The 21919-nt window shown below is 41.4% G+C and overlaps 1 protein-coding gene across 2 annotated transcripts in view; it reads right to left on the reverse strand.

The window, feature by feature from the left end:
• Positions 1–20811, reverse strand: part of CASTOR2 (cytosolic arginine sensor for mTORC1 subunit 2) — a 153617-nt gene extending 132806 nt beyond the window's left edge. The window contains exons 1-2 of one of the 2 annotated variants that reach the window (XM_044993887.1): positions 20756–20811; positions 20304–20444 (exon numbers count right to left, since the gene is read on the reverse strand). In XM_044993887.1, coding sequence (XP_044849822.1) covers positions 20304–20416 — 113 coding nt within the window. In that variant the 5' untranslated portion in view covers positions 20417–20444; positions 20756–20811. Of the gene's footprint in view, positions 1–20303; positions 20730–20755 lie in introns of those variants that run through there. The other variant, XM_044993886.1, reaches the window with a different exon arrangement.
• Between the last annotated feature and the right edge of the window lie 1108 nt (positions 20812–21919).

The raw sequence follows: 21919 nt of genomic DNA on the forward strand, positions 1-21919 counted from the left end.
CACTGCCAAGATGAGAAAAGTGGAACAAAAACACATTTCAATGGATCTCTGTAAAAACAAAATCTCAGTTTCACTTAATAATGCTGCAGTGAGCAAATTATAATTGCTACAGGGCTTCAATGCTGTGTACAAATCTATGGTGTATCTTTCATCTCCATTTCTGTACTTTTGGAAATAGCTAACCAACAGGCAGCACCCACACAAACCACTACGCCTACCTGAAGAGGAAGCCGTAAATAACTTGACTAGGTGTGCTAGGTGTAGGAGAAACAATGTATGGAACAATCAACGGATTAGGCCAACCCCATCTTTCCTAATTAAGTCAATGGCAGAACTCCCATTGATTTCAATGGGACCAAGATTCTTCTTATTGAAATACAGGCCTAGTCTCATCATTGTCAAGCAAAACCATCTGATACCAAGCCAGGCTCCTTTAATCCCCTTCTTGAATTACCCTTATTCAAATCACACAAATCAGCTTGTTTCAGTGCCAGCTGAAATACTACCGACACAAGGTAATTCGACCTTGATAGAAGGATTGAATGTGCCTCCTAAATGATAAACAAAATAAGGACTAGGAAAAGAAAATAATCACGGCATGCTGTTTTTACCTCTATTAGAGTGCTTTCAAACCACGATCTTTCCTGATCAAACACAAAGGTAATTTATGATGATCAACAGTACCACGCTCACAACTGGTTATGGACTAATAAGCTTCCTTAACTAAACCCAATAATGGATTTAAAACTAAGAGGTATCTCCCTCCCTTTCCCCATATTGCTGGGCAATGCATACCCTGCTAACCTCAAGCTTTTTAGTAGCTCTACGGTTGGCATCCATCCTCCCCTCCAAGTACCCTCCCCATCCCTACCTCCTGTGGCAGGAGACTGTTGCATGAGTGCTTTTGTCTTTCACCTTTGGAGATGTTCTAAAGCCCTGTGGACTCTTCCCCCTGTTGGGCAACAGGTGCTGCCCCCCTACCTGGGGGTGATGACTAAAAACAACATGTCTTTGGGGATGACTAACCTGGGTGCTGAGAAGTAGAGACTCTTAAACAGAGACCAAAGATTGAAATCAAAGGCACTCCTATGCTCCAGTATTGGTAGCGTTTTTATCTGGCCTATACAAGCCCAAGAAGTCTACCTGTGTATTTAGACCACTTTGTCTCAGAGACTGGTGGGGAGTCACGCTCTGAAAATATGGTATAGTTCCACTATGGATGTTATTTCATTAATACACACTAAGGACTGCTCTACACTGAAAAGTTAGGTCAACCCAGCTATGTCGCTCAGGGGTGCAAAGAAATCAACCTAACCCCCAAGGTAGACAGCCTGTGCCTTTGGAGGGGGGGATTAAGTAGAGGGATGGGAAAACCTTTCCAATCACTGCAGCGAGCATCTACACTGAAGCGCTACAGTGGTATAGCTATGCCACTCTCGCTTTTTAAGTGTATAAATAGCCTCAGAACAAACATCCAATCCTGCAGCCACAAAGAGAGTTACAAACAGAGTCAGAAGAGCATCGAGGATACAAGTAACTTCTGCACCATTTTGCAGATAACCAGTATCTTCCTACTGTACCCGTGGGTGTAGGAAGTTTTCAAATCATTCTGGAGCCAGCTGAACTACTTGCTGGGAGCAGTGCTAACTAGCACAATGTAAACCTGTTCCAAGGGACCTTACAGAAAAGTCTAGTCTACCAATGCCCACTTTGTGTGAGCAAAGTGTTCCACCTAAACTGACAGTTAGGGCCTGATCTACATCCCACAGAAGTCAAGGGCAAGACTCTCACTGTCTCCAGTGCACTCAGCATCAGGTATTTAGGGACCTGTTGGCTAGATTTCTTCTGACATTACCACTCCTGCTTCCGTAGAGTGGGTAAACAAAACAGGTGTCTTCAGGGGGGTGGGGAGTAATGGCTCAGTGGTTTGAGCATTGGCCTGCTAAACCCAGGGTTGTGAGTTCAATCCTTGAAGGGGCCATTTAAGGATCTGGGGCAAAAATCTGTCTGGGGATTGGCCCTGCTTTGAGCAGGGGGTTGGACTAGATGACCTCCTGAGGTCCCTTCCAACCCTGAGATTCTATGAATATGGAAGTTAGTATAAACTTGAAGCTGTGGCCATAGGCTAACATAAACTGGTAACATTTCAACATGAGCAGTTATACAAATATAACTCCTTGGTGTGACCATGCTCTAGCCCACTCAGAGTGTTTGATCACTTAGAACCCTATTTCTGATCAGTGCTAAGAAATGATGATTAACTGATGTAACCCTTGGGTCTGGGTCCTAATACTATCTGGTGGCTTGACAGCCTCTATCACTGTAGAAAACTGTGCGTTTGTGTGTTTCAAAAGTAAAACATATATTAAAAGAATAAAATTCTCCCTGAGAGATGATATGGAACTTTCCAATGAAAACCACAAACCTACTGACTATTTTACAAGATGACGAAAGTTTCAGGTATTTCTTCACCTTTCATGAAAGCGGGAGTAAAACATACTTATTCAAGATGCTACACACTCCCCACTGCTGGAAGCTTGGCCATCTGCAGTACACAGTAGTTCAGATACCACTTTGTACTGAACCTGACCTCCATGCTTTATCAGCAGAGACTGGGCCTCAATTCTTCAGCATCAGAAGCACAGACCTCTACCATTTGAGCTAAAGGAGTAACTCCAGTAGCTGGCAACAGTGGTAGACTCAAGCTCTGGACACAACACAGTCAGTGTGTGACATGACCACACAATTTTCTTGTGTTATTTGGAAATACTGTGGTCAACTGTACCTTCTTATACAATATGAAAAGATCATAGAATCATAGAATATTAGGGTTGGAAGGGACCTCAGGAGGTCATCTAGTCCAACCCCCTGCTCAAAGCAGGGCCAATCCCCAGATTTTTACCCCAGTTCCCCAAATGGCCCCCTCAAGGATTAAACTCACAACCCTGGGTTTAGCAGGCCAATGCTCAAACTACTGAGCTATCCCTCCTTCCATGTCTCAATGACAGTCAGATGTTCAATACACATGTCCCTGGCCATATCAGGCTAAGATGGTGAGTGAAGCAATAAAGCCTTGGAACAGAATTCCTATTTTAATTCCCTGTTGCAACTGATTGGCACTCACACTTCTAGCCAGAAGACGACATTCCTTCCAACGTGGAAAGATCATAATGGACATGGGCATGGCGTGAGAATTAAAGGCCATGCCTTCACTAGGAGCACTTCAACCCTACAGGAATACCAGTACCCTACTGGCAAAACACCCCTTGTGATGATGGAGCTATGCCGACAATGCTGCGCTTCATACCAGGAGAGCGAAACTACCTTCTAGGAACAAAACATGTGAAAGCACAACTTTGCCAGTATAGCTGCATCTACACTGCAGACTTCTGTTAGCACAGCTATAGCTGTCAGGGATCACACTTTTTCACAACTCTCACCAACACAGCAATGGCAGCAGAAATCTACAGGGTACCCCTGGCCTAAATCTGTACCAGCTAATGAAAGATCGAACATTAATAAGAGTCAAGCTCAATGGCTCCAAAGCATCACAAGTTCAAATCCCGCCCTTCCCGCCTCCCCCTTTTTGTGTGTGTGCAAACCCCATTTATATGGTGGTGCAGCCTTTCCCTCACAACAAATGCTTGAGTGCTCCTTCAATACTGGCAACCCTCTCTCACAAACAAACCTTCAATAAGGAGCCACTGTACATACAACATGAAAGGATGGCCTTGGGGATCAGGCATTGGACTGGAACTCAGAATTATCCTGGTTCTGTTCCACTTTCTGCCACAGATTCTCTGTGGGCCCTTGGACAAGTCATTTACTCTCCCTGTGCTTCCAAGTTCCACGTGTACATAACAGCAATAGTAATTCTTCTGTGCTTCAGAGGAATGCTGTGAGGTTAAATCCATGAATGTTTGAGAGCAGCCGAGATCCAACACCGAGCACCACAGAAATGTTAATAAAAAAAAGCATGTGTTATGGAGGGAAAACAGTCATAAAAAAACAGATGCCTGTTTCAATTCCCACATGGCTATTAGAAGCAACTGTGATTTAAGAACAATTTTGTGCATGGTGAAAAAAATAAGTTTGACGGAGTCCTTTTTAGGCCATGCTCAACTTTATATTAAAAACACATTTTTACGCATTAATGCAAAGCCACACATGGTAAGACAAAGGTGTATAAATGAACCAGTTGATCAAAAAAGGGTGGAAATATTGTTTCCTTAGTTTAAAAAAAAATTACAGTGCACTCAATCTGCCAGTTTGACAAGGTTATGTGGCAGGTGATTAGTTCATCTCTGGGATGACATGAGAACAGAATGATTAGTAGTGTGAGATGGCAATGCTGAGCAGCCGGGACCTGGAGAGCTGCTTAGTTATTAGGCTAAACAATGCATCACTATTATGAGCAAGTCAAATGCACTAACTGCAATTTCCTTTGAAAGCTGAGCAGTGCATGATTACACTTGTCCACTTGGAGACTCCCTGCTGGTAGTTCAGTATTCTGTTATTGTTCTGAGCGCTACAGTCTTAATTGCATTTTATATAAAGCAGCCTGAAAATGTGTTCTTCATATTCAGTCCATGTGATGGCAGCTGTCATCTGATATTGGGAAATGAAACATTCTCTGTCCTGAAACACAGCTATTAGCGCCCCTACAAACACATGTTTTTGTTTGTCATTGGTCACCGCCTCTCATTTCGAGCTGAGTCAATTTCCATTTCAAGAGCATTCTCACTCTGGAATGAGACAGACTCATGGGTGTGTTTGTAGCTCTGTTTTTTATGACTCTTGGGAAGGTTTCTGTTGTCCATTTGGGTTTCTAGCAGCATCTTTCAACGCTACCTGAGTATCTCTCAAGGCGCAAGCAAAGAAGAACAAAGTACTTAACCAATGAAACTAGAAGAACTAGGAATGTGAAAGGGGACAAAAAGAGGCAAGCGTTTGAACCTCAGATGGCTGGTACAACAGAAAATAGAGAAGCTGTCCACCCCCAACCCCTCCCCACACACACACAAAGAATATTCTGTTGGAGAAAGTGTAGGAGTTGGAGACAGGACAACTCTGTTCTGTTCTTGTCTCTACCACAGAGTTGTTCTGAGAGTTTGGGCAAGTCAAATAACCTCCTTTATGCCTCAGTTTCCTCATCTGTAAAGGACAGCAGTATTTCCTTACCTCTCCGAGGCATATTTGTGATGTACCATGAGCTCGTCAAAGAGGTGGGGGTGGGCAGAGAACGTTTATTATTGTATATCATAGTGGTATCCAGAGGCTCCAATCAGGGGCTCATTGTATGGGCTCTGTACAAACACATAGGTTTAAAAGCATGATTATTTAAGTTTTCCACCCACTTTTAAGTTACTCCTATCAGAGGCTGCAGAAATATCATCTTTGCAGTTTCTTTCATCGACAACTGTGTGAGTGTCCCTCATTCTGGGTCTTCATCATTCATTGCATTGCATGTTGCAGGTTGAGAGGTATTCTTTAGCCAGCAGGCAACATTTTCAACACACTTAAGTGATTCAGGAGTCTAAGTCCATTTTTCAAAAGTGACAGGCACATTGGAGCCTAAGTTCCACTGGCTTTCAAGGAGTCTTAGGGTCAAGTGTCCAAGTGTCTTTTTCAAATGGGACCTGGTTGTTTTTGAAAATTTTGCCTTATGCATCTCAGTTAGTTTGATATAAAATAAACATTAAAATGTTATCAATACCGGGTTTTCTTCCCACTAAAGATTTGACAAGTGCTTAAAGCACATTTTAAACTTTATTTTGTGCAAGAGTCATTTAAGTAGCACCACAAAATCCTCTCATTGTCCTTTTCCTTATGTTCGTCCTGCACAGAATATATCAAGAGTTTGTTTAAACACAATAAAAAACAAAACAAATCAACAAAAAAACCCAATTGACTGATCCAGTATATTTTGAGTCCAGGAAGATTTGTAGCCCTCTTGGTGAGTTTGCCAAATAGTGCAATCTTAAAAGAGAAAGAAAACCTATTTGTCTCTATTGGATTTTTTTTTTTTAAAAAGTAGTGAAGAAATGCAATACGCAAATCATTATACTAGTAACACTGCCAGGTATGTAGGTAGGTGTCAAGAAAGCATCCTTCTTACAATTCTAGCAAAGCACAACCTCCATCATCATATGCGGTAGAGCCTAATCAGCGACACAGACAAACGAGGCTGTAGCCTTGGACAACTAATAACTGTGAACATCTAGAAACCCACTTATGGCATTTTAGTAGAGTTTTTAAAAAAGAACATTACAGTACTGTTCTAATCACTGGGAATGATTTAACTGGAAAGGAGATGAATAATCATGTTGTGCCATGGAACACTGTCAAATGTGGTTTGACACCTCAAAATACTATAAACAATGAGGAAAAATCAAAGTTAAAGCATATGCTCAAGTATGTACACACACACACACACACCATGCACAGTGTTCTGCATTTATTATGCCTCGCATTTTGCACTATTTTTCCCATTCATGGCTTTCTTTAATGGCCATTGATCACATTCACAATCTGAAGCCCATTCAAATAGCCATTTTGCTTCATGGGACCATTAAAATCGAGTAATAAGTGATCTGTCGCTGATCATATAGTTTGGGGACCTTTTCATATTTAAAATTATTGTCTAATGGATGGATCTGACCTCCACCAAAATTAACAGGAGTCTTTCCAATGAGCGCAGGCTCAGGCCTTTAATGAACCAACATGAGTTCCTAAATCGTAGGGCTGGAAGACTCCTTGTGAATCATTCATTCCTGGCCCCTTTCCAATAATTGCACAAAGGGGACGCAAGTAGAGTTTTACTGAGCTGTGACAGCTTCAGAACTACTGGTTTGTAGGGTGACAACTATATTCAAACCCTTTCCTTAAAGACTCTTATTCTTTGTTTGGCACAAGGCTTTCCCAGCCATAGAATTACAGAAGTGCAGAACGGGAAGGGACCTCACTAGATCATCTACACCAGTGTTTTTCAACCTTTTTGATACCAGGGACAGGCTTGCTGCCTTCCTAAACTGTCAGGGTGATCTCACGGACAGGCTATGGGGAAAACACTGATTTCTAGTGCAGTCCCCTACACTCATGACAGGATTAAGTAATAACTAGATCACCCCTGATGGGTGTTTGTCTAACCTGTTCTTTAAAAAACCCAATGATGGAGGTTCCACAACTTCTGGGGGCAATTTGTTCTAGTGTTTAACCACCTTGACAGTTGGGAAGTTTTTCTTAAAGTCCAACCTAAACCGTCCTTGCTGCAAATTAAGCCCATTGCTTCTTGTCCTAGCCTCAGAGGTTATGGAGAAAATGTTCACCTTCCTCCTTGTAACAATCTTTTATGTACTTGAAAACTGTTCTGTCCCTTCTCAGTCTTCTCGTCTCTTCTCCAGACTAAACAAATCCAGATTTAAAAATCTTCCCTCAGAGCTCATGATTTCTAGACCTTTAATCATTTTTATTGCTCTTCTCTGGACTTTCTCCAAATTTGTCCACATCTTTCCTGAAATGTGGTGCCCAGAACTCGACACAATAGTCCACTTGAGGCCTAATCAGTGCAGAGTAAAGTGGAAGAATTACTTCGTGTCCTGTTTACAAACTCCTGCTGATACATCCCAGAATGATATTCCATTTTTTGCAACAGTGTTACACTGATGACTCTCATTTAGATTGTGATTCACTATAAGGAGACTGAATGCCTACACAAGGAGTACAATAACCACCAAGAAACATGTGAACATGGAGTAGCTGGTTTTCAATAGAAAAACTAAGGAGAGCATTCTGTAAAGTGTGGTTTCATCACTTGACTGTTATCACAGTAGGGCCAGGGTTTCAAGTAGTTTGCATTAACCAAAGGATTATTATTACTGACAGGCATACCATCGCAGAGCCAAACCAAGATAGAATAGGACGTAGTGCAGACATAATATTTGCTGCTAAATTATATCAAATACATAAATAGAACTTCCAAGGAAGGGTTAACTAGTTAGTTTGGCTAATGTTGTGGTCAACTGCAGTAAGAAAAACACCAGTATAGACCCTTTCCAAGTTGTAATCAATCAATCAATCTGCACAATACAAGTGAGATGGAGATAACATTTACCCCCATTTCACAGGTATGGAAACAGACACAGACCCTCTGCACCAGAGCTCTGTCCCAAAGCTCCTTTATACTAGTTGAATGCCCAAGAAGCTAGGGCCTGAGCTGACCTCTAGTTTAAGATAGCAGCCTTGAAAATGCTCTGTAGCATATCCTAGTTTTTAACAGCTTAGGAACTAGGGTCATGCAAAACCATTATAAGGAAACTCAAAGACCCAAGAAACTAGGAAGAAGGCAGCTTCCCTCCCCATTCTTATACCTCCAGCCTTGCTTTGATATCCCATCTCCAAAGTCAACGGTTAAGTTGTGTAATCTCATCTGGAAAATATTTTCACTTGTTAATGGAGATTAACAGCCATACTTAATGATACTGGATGGAAAGTAATACCAAGTGAACCAAACTGCTAGGATATCATCCAGTGATAACAAGAACATCGCAACACGCCTGTGTGATAACATGGAACCACACACAGCTCAAAGTTACATTAAAGTTTACTTCTACTTTTTTGAATAGCATTTTGTATGGAAAAGGTCAGACTCCAGACCTGGAGCTGGTACAACAGCACTAGATCCCAAGGTATCAAGATTCCACTACAGGATTCACTGTCAAAAATCCTGAGTGAGACTCCTAAGTGGTTCTGAGACATTTATGCTGATCAATTTGGCTAAACTTGTACCTCGTCACTCTGTTTTTTCCAGGAAAACAATCAAGTCAGGTGCCAGGTCAACCCACATTCTCTCTAACCTCCTCGGCAGTCAATTGATATGACTCTGCTCAGTACTTTCAGAGAGATTTGTTCAAGACAGTCATCAAGCCATCAGACTATTATGACATCTGCATGTCAGTCAGATACAAAGCAAAAAGAAAAAAATATTTCCTACATCATATGAAAAGGTGTAAGTATAGATTCAATGAAACTCAACTACACTTTGTGAATTACTAGGCCTCTCTGATGCATCCTTTGTTCTGGGAATCATGTGCTGCCTTTGCGGGTAGATGGTTATCAGGATTCTCATTGTTCTATCCCATTACTAACTACCATCTTCCTACACACAATGCAGTTAATCCCAACTCCACACTGCACTGTAGAAATCCAGAAGAATGTATCAACTTTATTCACCGGGAAGCATTTTCAGCCTCTGCTGATACTGCTAACTTTTGCCCCCAAATTTAGGACCTCCTAAAAATAGAAATACAAAACTTACTGATGTTTCAATGTATCTTTCTTTGGTCCACAGTCAGCTAAATAAGTATTTTTAAAGGCCTTGCCTCTAACGCTCACCCACAGTATAACCGTATGCGGCTTTAGGAGAGAACTAGCTAAGTGTGCACAACTTCACACTTTGCCTAGGGGAGCACACATAAGCGAGCCAGAAATGCTGTTTAAGACATGGTCTGGCCTGTGAACAAGACCAGGGGATAGGAGATCCTCTCTACCTTAAATAGTCATATGGCCCCCTCCCCATAGAATCTAAGCACATCTCAATCTTTAATGTATTCATCCTCACAGCACTCCTGTGCTATCAGTCCCATTTTACAGATGGTGGACTAAGGCCCCGAGAGACTGAAGACCAGACTTCTAAAGGTATTTAATCATCTGAAAGTTCAAACAGCCACTTAGTGGGATTTTCCAAAGTGCCTCGGTGCTGAACTTCCATTGATTTCAAATGAATTTTAGATGCCTAAATACCTTGAAAAATCTGGCACTAGGTTAGTTGCCCAAGGTCACGCAGAAGTCTGTGGCAGAATAGAAAACTGAAGCTGGATTCTAAATTGATACCCTGACCAATGGACAGTCCTTCCTCCACCTACAACTGGGAGGAATATTCAGGTGTCTCTGTGACCAAGATCCTTTGGGCACATGCTGCTATTTTAAAAAACCCTGGATGAGAAAAGACAGTGACGTTGTCCCAGATACAGTTTTATAAAGCCTGTACATTCTTTACAACTTGCTACATTCAGAGACAGACAGCCACACCTGAGTTTTATCTGGCTTACCCACCTCCCAACTTGTAAACATTCCTATTTTTAGTATTAATACCTGTGAATCCCCAGACTGACAGAACCAGCAAGAACGTCTAGGTTTTGAAATTCCACTGGGAGCAAGTAAACGAATTAAAAAAAAAAATCAACCCACCTATTTCAGTACTTTATAAGGAAGACTTTAAAGCTACTTTTTATAACTTAGCTGGCACTATTTTGGATACACAATTACAGTAAATCTCTAGCAGAGGTGCCCAAACTTTGCAACGAGAAAAACACCCACAATGCATTTAGAATCACATTTATTATTTATTTATTAAAAAACAAATCTACACATATATAAGCAGCTTTTTCTTATCTTCCTTGCCACCTCAGTACAGATTGATTGTGGAGTTCACTGACAATGACAGCCTGCAATTCCTCGGTCCCTCCCGACATCTCCCTGCAGTTATATAGTGTTTCATATTAGTCTGCATCTGAAATGGAGCTTTGCAGTCATGTTAAGCTTACTCAATTGGTCTATAACAGGGGTCGGCAACCTTTCAGAAGTGCTGTGCCGAGTCTTCATTCATTCACTCTAATTTAAGATTTTGTATGCCAGTAATGCATTTTAACGTTTTTAGAAGGTCTCTTTCTATAAGTCTATAATATATAACTAAAGTATTGTTGTATATAAAGTAAATAAGATTTTTAAAATGTTTTAAGAAGCTTCATTTAAAATTAAATAAAATGCAGAGCCCCCCGGACCAGTGGCCAGGACCCAGGCACTGTGAGTGCCACTGAAAATCAGCTCATGTGCTGCCTTTGGCACCTGTGCCATAGGTTGCCTACCCCTGGTCTATCATGACTGAAACATGCTGGCTTTCTGCCCATCAAGACAGGCATGTCCTTAGAGAGTTCTATAATACCATAAGTGTAGTTCACAAAAGACACCTCAAAAATGGTTCCAAATAGTTTGACTACCGCATGAATCTAGACTTCATCATTTCTAGATTCTGCCAGCTTGAGCTAAACAGCACTTTTGACACCTCAACATTACCAGCACAAGCCTTCTAAGATGGACTGCTTCTAAACTGCAAGCTTTTATTTAATCTTTAGTTACGTATATTTAACAGATGGAAGTGAATTCTGGCCTGTAAGGCATTAATGGCTTTATTTGGATGGCAGAATAAATCTTTGTATCAAGCAGTACAAGATGTTTATTATACATCAAACCTCAAAAGTGAACTTAGATTCCAGTTGCCTAGCCAGTACAGTAAGTTTTGCATAGAAGATCTGGAACGAACGGGAAATTAGATCTCTTTTGCAACCAAATAATCTTTAGTGCCTTTATGCTATAACGAAACATGTTTGTTTGTTAATTGTTTTCTCTCTTAATAACGATATCTTCTAATTAGTTACACAAAAGCAAGCTAAGCTCTGGAAAAGAAAGATCTTTCTACTTAGAAATGACAACTGCTACTTACAAGCTTTGCTCTGTTGATTTTAAACTGAAATGAATAGAGTTATTTCCTCACTAACATTCTTGTTGTGTAATTCTTCCTTTACCAGCATTCAATTATCAGCAGATCAGAGCCGGAGTTTGTTTATTGCCAACATTAGTAAAAGAACAAATCCGTGCTGTGTTTCCTCTGAAAAAAGAAATGGCAATGCTTGTCCAAAGGTATTAAAACAGTAACACTGAGGCATGCGAGATTAGTAGGAAATGAGGTATTAAATAAATGTATTAGTATGCCCAGCAGATAATTCCACTGTAAAAAAACAGAATGGTTTATATTTTTATAAAACAGAAATGGGGTATTGTCAAATAGGTCTAGGCCTTAAAAACTGGACCTAATCTAAAACTACAATACATTCAGGGAATAGCCTATTGATTCTAAAAAACAACTTGACAACATTGTCACTAAGAAGTCATCATAAAAACACAACAGTCACAGTTCATGTAAGAGCAAGGTGGGTGAGGTAATATCTTTTATTGGACCAACTTCTGTTGGAGAGAGAGAGACACGCTTTTGAGCTTACACCCAGTTCTTCTTCCAGTCTGGGAAACTAAGGCCATGTCTACATTACTGCCTATGTCGGCAAAACGTATGTCATGCAAGGGTGTGAATATTCCACCATCCCAGAGTGACATAAGTTACACCGACATAGGCAGTCATGTGCACAGTGCTATGTCAGCAGGAGAGCTTCTCTCACAAACATAGCTTATGCTGCTCGTGGGGGTGATTTTATTATGCTGACGAGAGAGCCAACTCCCATCGCTATAGAGTGTCTTCACCAGATGCATTGCAGTGGCGTAGCTGTGTCAGCACAGCTGTGCCACTTCAGCGCTGTACAGGTAGACATGGCTTAACCCAGAACGTCACTGCTAAATACAAGGTGGAACAGATTATTTAGCATAAGTAGTTAACATACGTTTCAAGGGACAATTCAAGGTGAAGTGGCCTGTTAACATCCCTCGTCATAGGAAGGGAAGGAAAGGAAAGGGGTGGGAGCAGCTGGAAGAAGGGGTTGTTAGTGGGTTACAGATTGTTGCAATAAGTCATAAATCCAGCGTCTCTATTCAGTCCATGATAAGTTATACAATATTGTTGTTCTGTTGCTGAAGATTCAGACATCCAACCAGCAGAGGGAGCAGCTAGAAATCAGAAGAGATCATATTTTTCATTTACACACACACAAACAAACACACCATCTTCCAGCTGAACACTTCGAAGTGTTGAACAAACATTAAGCCTAAGAATATTTCAATGAGGTAGGTAGGGTTCACACATCACTGGGCATTTAACTTACCCTACTAATTTTGCACCGCACACACCATGGAAATGCAGTGGGGCAAAGCAGCAGCTGTGCCAATGCAAACAGTTTAGGATAGAAAGCGTAGAAGAATACAACATTCATTTGAAACTACAGCGGGAATTTAGATGGTCAGAATGTGGTTGCCCAAATTCAAATCTAGAAAGAAGCCTGGGTTTAACAGCCCTATGTCAATGACAAAGACTGGTCAGAACCTCTGGTTTACTTGATGTCTGGAAGACAGCATCTCTCTCTAACAATGCAATGCTTCATGGCACAAAGATGGGGATTTGAATGTTTCAACTGAATTCCATGCAGGTTCTAAATGTTCTCCCAACTTCTTAGGCCATGTCTACGCTACCACTTACATCAGCAAAACGTGCGTCTTTCAGGGGTGTGAAAAAACACCTCTCCCGGCATGTCACTGTCCACAGAGCTTCTCCTGCAGACAGAGCTATCACCACTCGGTGGTGGTGGTTTAATTATGTTGACGGGAGAACTCTCTCCTGGCAGCACTGAGCGGCTACACACAAGATCTTACAGTGGTGCAGCTGCGCCTCTGTAAGCTCTCCAGTATAGACATGACCTTACATGGCTCAACTTGCAAGGTCTGAGAGGATTCACAGGTCAAGGCTTCAGGCAATGGTAACAACAAACATTGACACACTGGTCATATGTGAGAAGAACAGAGGAAGGGAGGTGGATGAGAAACAATGTTTGTAGATAATCTATAAAAAAGACCAGATCAGCAGGGAGGAAACCTGTTATTTCCAAGGTCCTAAGTATTATAAACACTGGATAATGTCCTCTAAGAGCCGTCAATGGCGTTTACCCTTCATAAGCATAAATGGCTGCTCTTCCTGGTTACAGAGCCATGTTCTCAGGCTGGCAAAGTGAAATTCATCCTCTGCTCCTTCTGCTCACCCCAAACTTGCTTGCTGTATAGTGGGTGCTGGGACTCTCCTGCTGAGTTCAGTACTGTACACAGCCAGTGCTCTTGGCAGCAGTCAGAGCATGCAGAGGCACATGGCCGAGAGCTTTGGGGAAATCGCTGAACTGGTGGGGGGGTTGGGGTTGGGGAGGGGAGGAGGACAGGGAGGAGAAAAGAAGCCATTTCTCCATGAGCCTTTAAGGCCTAACCTATCCACTACCCCCATGCCTCAACAATGTGTGGTCATAGTGGATAGTGCAGAGACAGATTAGACTGAGAAGTCGCAGTCCTTACATTTCTGATGTCACACACAGGTCCTTGAAAAATCTCCTCCATACCAATATTCACGGGGGGTGGGGGGGAAAGAGAGAGAACCCAAACAAGCCCAACTCCCTCCCAATGTTTTGGGATTAAATGTACTCTCTTATCTTTAGAAACCTTTTGGTGATCCCGGAACAGGGGTTCTCAGACTGGGGATCGGGACCCCTCAGGGGATCACAAGGTTATGACATGGCGGGTGGCAAGCTGTCAGCCTCCACCACAAACCCCGATTTCCTCCAGCACGTATAATGGTGTTAAATATATTTAAAAAGTGTTGTTAATTTATAGGGGATGAGGGGGTCACACTCAGAGGCTTGGTATGTGAAAGGTATAAAAGTTTGAGAACCACTGCCCTAGAACCTACAGAATTATGGAACTGGAAGTAAGAGTCGGTGAGCAGCAGTAAGAACTTGCCTTTGGCTAGAAGATCTAGCATTGGACAAAAGCTGGACACTATCTCTGGGTATGTCTATACTACCCGCCGGATCGGTGGGTAGTGTTTGATGCATCGGGGATCGATTTATCGCGTCTTGTCTGGACGCAATAAATCAATCCGCTAATCGACGTCCATACTCCACCTTGGCAGGAGGAGTAAGCAGCGTCGACGGGGGAGCTGCGCCAGTCAACTCGCCGCCGTGAGGATGGCCAGGTAAGTCGAACTAAGATACTTTGACTTCAGCTACGGGAATAGTTCGAACCCCCCAACTAATGTAGCCCATAACAGGGAATCAGACATAAGAGAGTGACTTGCCCAGGGTTACACAATGGCAGATTTAGAAATGGACCACAGATTTCTTGAATACTAGTTCCTAACATCTATAACGTGCTGTAGTGTTCCCCCAAATGACATAACTGGATACATTTTAAAATCTTCTTCACGCTATTCCATCACAAGGTCTGAAACTTAAGAGAGCGTTAAACCATCTTCCATTAAATTATGTCCAGCCCAGACATTTATGAGAAAACAAGAGAAGACCAAAGCACCAACAAATTGTTGATTTGCAGGCCTATTAAGATTGGTTCAAAGAACAAACTCACATCTCTACTATAAAGCGGCCTCTGTTTAGTTTTCCCAATGAGAAATCAATTTAGACACAGATATGTAGTTTGTTGTACTGGTCTCCTTGTTACATTTTGAGGAGCCAAAGTTTAAAAACAAAACCCCAAAATAAATAAATAAATCTTTTGGCTTGTAAACATACCCTCCACTCCAAGTCAATACCTTTCAACTTCACCCTGATTATAAAGTAATGTTATTCCAGCCCCATATTGGACCCACAGACTGGTTTATTTCACTCTTTACTACTAAACCTTGGCAGCAGAAAATCAGGCAACTGGTGGGTTTAGAAATTTTTACAGAGACTCAATAAATTAATCCCATCAATGTTACCTACCTCATCTCAAACTCATTTTTCTTCTGGTCTCTCTCGTTTTTGCATTTGGGAGCTGTCACATGGTTTTGCATGGCCAATGTCTCAGATGAGGGGTTTGGCAGGGTAAAAGATCATCTTATGCTTACTTCACCCCTCTTGAAAAACCAGCACCCATAAATTCTCTTTTTAATTAGCCGTTTGACAACTCAGAAGGGATGGGGTACATGTTGACCTATTGACCCCAGAAAGTTGATAGTGTGACGCACTGTTCAGAAGCCACAAATATCAAGAGCAATAAAAGATATGTAGACAAATATGTATACTATACACACACTATATATAAACTCTCAAGACATTGTAAAATTGGATTGGATCATGAATGATAAGAAGGGAGGGACTTAGACTAATGATCATGATTCCAGGATGAATCTTTGCTCAAAAGGTTTGGGAGACACCCACCACCACGGCCCTCACCCCCAGATGTCTCACAGGACAAACTCAACTCTGTGACTGCATTTTTAAACTCATTCTAAAGACAAGATGCCTCTGCCTTCCTTCTCCCTGTTATCTTCCTTGCTAGTGCTTAAAGTGGGTATTTCGATTCTAACTCCTGGACAGGAGAGGAGGATGTAATCAGAACATCTGAATCAGGAGGTAAGCGAAGGTGACAAACGGGGCAATGTATCAACCAGTGAATAGGATTTATTAAACTGAAAGCCCTCCTATACGTCACTCGTGGTGCATCACCTCATTGTAAGGAGCAGTTTAATTTTTACCACCGCAGCAGGAATGGGACATGGAGGTGGGGGGTATTTGGTGCTGGTGGAATAGAAGCTGCTCTTTATACAGCACCACACAGGTAAACGTGCATGGTGCTTTGCAGACATACAAGAAACCAGCTCCCCAAAGAGCTCGCATTTGAAAAAGACAACATGCACAAAAAGGAAAGAGAGAGGTAAAGGGTGCAATATTAAAACTACCGGTAAGTGATTTAGCAGTGGTGGTGGTGATTTTTGCAGCACCCAAAAGCATGCTGTGTGCTTTACAGAATACAAACAGAGAAGGTCCCTGCCACCAAGAAGTTTACAAGACAAATTTAGATACAATTGGGCTTGGGAGAATTCAGGTTTTTTTTGGTTTTATAATTTTGATGGATAATATTGATGTTTATTTTTAAGCTTTTTTTTTTAAAAAAAGATTTGTCTCGATTGAAATTTTCACAGTTGCACAAAAGTATGGGTTTTAAACATTTTTTAATTTTTAGCAATTTAAATTTTCAGAGTTGTGGAAAATTACGGGGGGAGGTCAGACAATAGGAAAGATCAGAAAATCATTATTTAATTACAGTAGACACAGATTCAAACAGTTAAAGTTTTCTAACCATTAACACAAACTGTCAACATCACATATGAAAATATACAAAGTAAATACTCTGAAATCAAACTCAGAAATTCTCAAGCAGCATTTTTCTTACTTTACCTATCTGTAAATTCTGATAATCATTGATAGAAATATTTTTTCATTGGTTCATGTGTGTATGGTGCAATTAATGTTTACCAACAAAAAACCTAATTCTTCCAAGCCTAGACCTGATGCAAAAAAGAGAACAGCAAGCAATGGGGGAAACAACGAAGTTAACAGCAGGAAAATTGTGTTGATCTCAGTTTTGGTATGTGCAGATCTCAACTGTGCCATTAAAAATACATGATCCAGATCTTCAGCTGGTGTGAATCCCTGCAAGTCTACCAACTTCATTGCAGTGCACCGATTTACACCAATTACGAATCGGGCTCATATTTCAATGTAGATCCATTGAAGACAGTAGGCCTAAAGAGATTAATATCAGCTGAGGCTCATAAATGACTTGGCTCAAATATATTTTCACACTGGATTTTATCTGAGAGCTTTGCTGTTATTTACCCTTTTCCCATCTGCCATTTCAAAATTAACATTTGCTAATTTTAAATTTTTAAAACTTTAAAAAAAAAAAAGGCCTGCCTCAGTTCATCCCATGTTCAGACTGGGTCTCACCCTTTCCTTTCATTAACTGCCTTCTTACTCATAGCCATCAGATTACTTCCACGGTTACTTCTTTTTAAAAATAAATGTGTTTATTGTAATGCGAGCTCAAGTAAAAGAATAATGAATGCAGGCATGAGAACTGGGATGGGCTACAAGTGGGTCAGATGTACGCTTCAGAATTCACCACCGTTCACTCATCTTCCCCCAGAATGAGAATCCAACTGTGAGGGTGAGTCTGAAGAGCTCAAAACTACTGATCTCAGGATATTGATCATTCCACTACTAGGTCCCTGGCTCAAATCCATCCCAGACCAATGTGTACCAAAAGTCATCACCGCTTAATGGCAATATGGCAGCAAAGATGAAGACTCACTCTGAGGTCTCACTGGACACATACACAGATAGCAAAGGCTACCACAGCAACTGGCACCTTTAATATCTCAGCACAAAGACTTAATGGGTGTGGAGGTTCAGTTCCCTACTCATCTTCCAGATTGGTCACTCCAAAATGAGGTTCAGTAACACTAGTGGGAAGAAGTAGGAACTCTGTCCTGTGGGTAAGTAGAGAGCTTTGGGCTCACGATCATCAAGCCACCATCATGTTCACTTTAAAGAAGATCAGAACAGGGAGAGGAAGTGGTGTTGATAGATCAACCCAGTTATCTGCTCCCACTTTCATGCCTGATCCTTCATTGTGAGGGCTACCTCCATCAGAACAGAAGCTCCTTGGGGCAAGGACCTTGGTTTCCTAAGCACCTGTGAAGCATGGTAACACTCTATACAGAAAACACTACTTAAGGAGTGCGTCACCAGAAGATTGACACTACACTGGCGCCACCTTCTATTCCTAAATCCCTACCAACAGCAGCAATATATATATTTAAAAAGCGAGAGAATTAATGAAATCTTTTAAAAAACAAAGCATAAAATCCTCCCCAAGCAGAGTTTTGACCCTGAAAAGGGACACGTGCCAGAGACTCCATCAAGATTCTTAGGGACTTTGCTATTGCTTCTAATTATACATGGAAGGTGCTCCAATACCACAGTGATGGGCAACAGTATGAAACCTGAAGATTGATAAAGTACAACCCAAATGCAAGATACAGTACTGCACACAAACACAAGAGACGTATATTGCAACCCTAAATCTATTCATGGTTTCCAAATTTTGTGGACAAGAAATGTAACTTTAAGCTGGAAGACAACTGGACAATCTTTGAACTTGAAAAAGAATCTGTTTGTTAGGAGCCACAGATTTAAAGGTTCAAAATGCTGACTTTAACATAACATAAAAGATTAATAATAATATTAATACCTCACTCACCTTTTCTCTCTAATCTCTGGGACTAACAGGGCTACAACAACACTGCATACAACAATGGAAGACTTTAATGCTGACATGAAGCATCAGAAAACAATGACTTAATTAGCAATTAAATGGAACAAAGGTTAGCAGTCACTTTTAATTAGTAATGAAACTGTACATTAAAAAAGACATTTAAGATTTAAGCCTTTAATACCCTGTTGAGTATTCAGAGGCAGCAGTAAACAAGGTGCTGGTATACATTACACTGCAAACAATGCCAGTGTTGAGTCAACTGGGATGAGCCACAAATCAGAGTGAAATTTCAATGCAAGAAGTTTAACTGTAAGAGATAAGGGACTGCAATCAAATTACACCACAAACAGGTCCATTCATCCCTAAGCATTATTGAAGAGAGCAGATTGCATTACAGAATGGAATGAAACCATTTAGAAAAATAATGCTAACTTATTCTCTCTCCTCTTGCCTGCAAAAGTCCCCTGTCTTTAAACATAAATGCTATTTGGGATGATTCAGTGAAGAGAAGTGAAATACAAATTATCAGGCTCAGAAAACCAAAAAAGAGTTTGGGTTATTTACCTCCCACTCTATCCACCTAAACCAACAAATGTCAACAACCTGACTATATTTTTATATAGATATAGTATGCATTTGCAATTCAAATTGTTTTTCCTCTGAGGCGCCTCGGCAGAATACACATGTATTTTTATAGACTGGCCAAAATAATAAGAAAAAAAATATTCTCACACTGCCTGCCACTGCATTTTTTTCCCCTTCAGATACCTCTCACAAACCACAATGCTTAATAAATAAATAAATAATAAAACACAAGACTGTAATATTGCAACAATGCATGCTCTTCAATCCCTTCCTACTCCAGAGTAGTCAGCATTTAAAAGCACCCTTAAAAGAGCAAACCGTGTAAGGGGTGTTTGTTTTAAATAAGTGCTGGGGGAAACAAAAAACAAAAACAAAAAAACCACACCACTCCTCCTGCTTCTGCTCTCGTCTTTGTTGTCCAGACCGATCGCCTTTTTATTTATTTACTTTTCTTTAAATTAAAAAACAAACTTTCCACGGCCTCCCCCCCCCCTTCCCCCCGCACATTCCCCACACCTGTTTTCATTCATCCATTCATTTACAAGGAGCAGCTCCCAGGCGACATATGCATGTTAAAAGAACAAAACAAGGGGACAGATAGACTGAGGTTTTCTTTAAAAATATATTTAAAAAAAAAGCAAAGAAAAAATAAAATAAAACACCCCCCCCCCCAACGCTTGGAGACAAGGAAGAAAAAAAATGCAAAGGAACCAAGTTGTTTTTCCACCTCCCTCCTCCCTTTGCTAGCCTGGCTTCTGCAATGGAATTAGCCACGGGAATCTGATCTCACTTGCAGCCTCTTTTATCTTTCATTTTGCTCCCCTTATGTATCTGGCACTTACCTGGTCTTGGAGGAAAGGAAAGCAAGTTTGATTAATCCATAGGTAAACAGCTGGATGCTCTCCTTGGCTATGCTGGCTACTTTGAGCCTGTGCTCTAAAATGTGCAGCTCCATCTTTTCCTTTTTCTCATTTGTAGTTCATCTATGTTGGGGGTTAATTTTTTTTTAATTATTAATAATTTTTTTTTAAAAATTGGAGGTTTTTTTTTTTAAATTATTTTCTTCTTCTCCCCCTTTAAGGCTCCAGGAAAGGGGAGGGAGCGGGGGGGGGGGGGGAGAGACCGATGTGAAAGTTAGAGAGAGATCTAAAGCGAGAGAAAACGGGGAGAGGGGGCAGCTAAGCAAGGGACTAGAGGCAAAAGGAGTTAAGAGAGCTCAGAGGCAGCAAAAGCTCCAGAGTGCAGAAAGCAGCTGGTGTTACAGTGTAACAAACAACTTGCCACTCAAACTGACCTCCACTGGGCATGCGCTCTCCGGTTGGTGCATGCTGGGAGTTGTAGTCCATTGGGGGGAAGGGAACCTGTAGCCTTGGGCTTCCATGGGTTTAATACAGACCGGGCGCAAAGAGGTCTCCTGCGTGTTTCCAGACCTCCCAACGGAGTTACCGCGGGAAGTGTGTCTGAGTTTTATTCTGCGGCAGTTTTGGAAGCATCTTCCCCTAGGTTTTGCTGTAGTGTTCAGCGGGCTGACAATGCATGTGCATGTACCCTCACTGTCTTTCACCACACACACAGGCAATTCTTGCCAACACTGCTTCTAGGGGGACCAGACAGCAAATGTGAAAAATCAGGACGGGGGGAGGGGGTAGGTAAATAGGCACCTATATAAGAAAAAGTCCAAAAGTCGAGACTGTCCCTATAAAATCAGGACATCTGGTCACCCTAAATTGCCCTGATCCAACAACAACAAAAAATACACAAGTGGTCCTATGGACTGCAATGGGGCAACTCCCTTATGTCAAGTTAAGCCTGTATGTAAAGCAGTGATGCTCAACCTGCGGCCCAAACGGCACACAGCTGCGACCCACATGATATCCTCAGGGACATACAGGTAGTATATGTATTGTGAGGATGCAGCCCACGTAACTCTCAGAGAGCTATATATGGCCCACAATGGTAAACAGGTTGAGAACCACTGATGTAAAGTAAGACAGGGCCTGAAAGACTGCTAGAAGATGCCACGAACCAGAAAAGCCAGCGGTGGGAAGAATTTGGAAGCTCTAAATAAGAAGTTATGATATTTCAAATCTCATCAGCTTCTTCTCACAATCATGTTTAAAGTGTGTCACTTACCTGCTCCTACCTAGAGACAAAAATGTGACTGACGTACAAATACTGTGGATGCAGCAAATGCTGAGGATGCAGCAATTGTTTTACACACTGGATTTCAAACCATTTAATCCATCATATAAACCATTGTGGAAGTGTCCCCTTTCATGTGTTACAGTCCATACACATGTAATATATAAAAAACATGGCATTGTCCCCTCCGCCAGATCCTGCAGACTGCCCCATTAAAATCAATGGGACTACTCAGGTAAGTCAGTCCTCAGCACAAGGAGGGAAGGAGTTGAAGGACTGGACCCTTAAAACAGACAGTGCATGTCCACATGCACCA

The sequence above is a fragment of the Mauremys mutica genome, chromosome 19, assembly GCF_020497125.1.
Source record: "Mauremys mutica isolate MM-2020 ecotype Southern chromosome 19, ASM2049712v1, whole genome shotgun sequence".
NCBI lineage: Eukaryota > Metazoa > Chordata > Testudines > Geoemydidae > Mauremys > Mauremys mutica.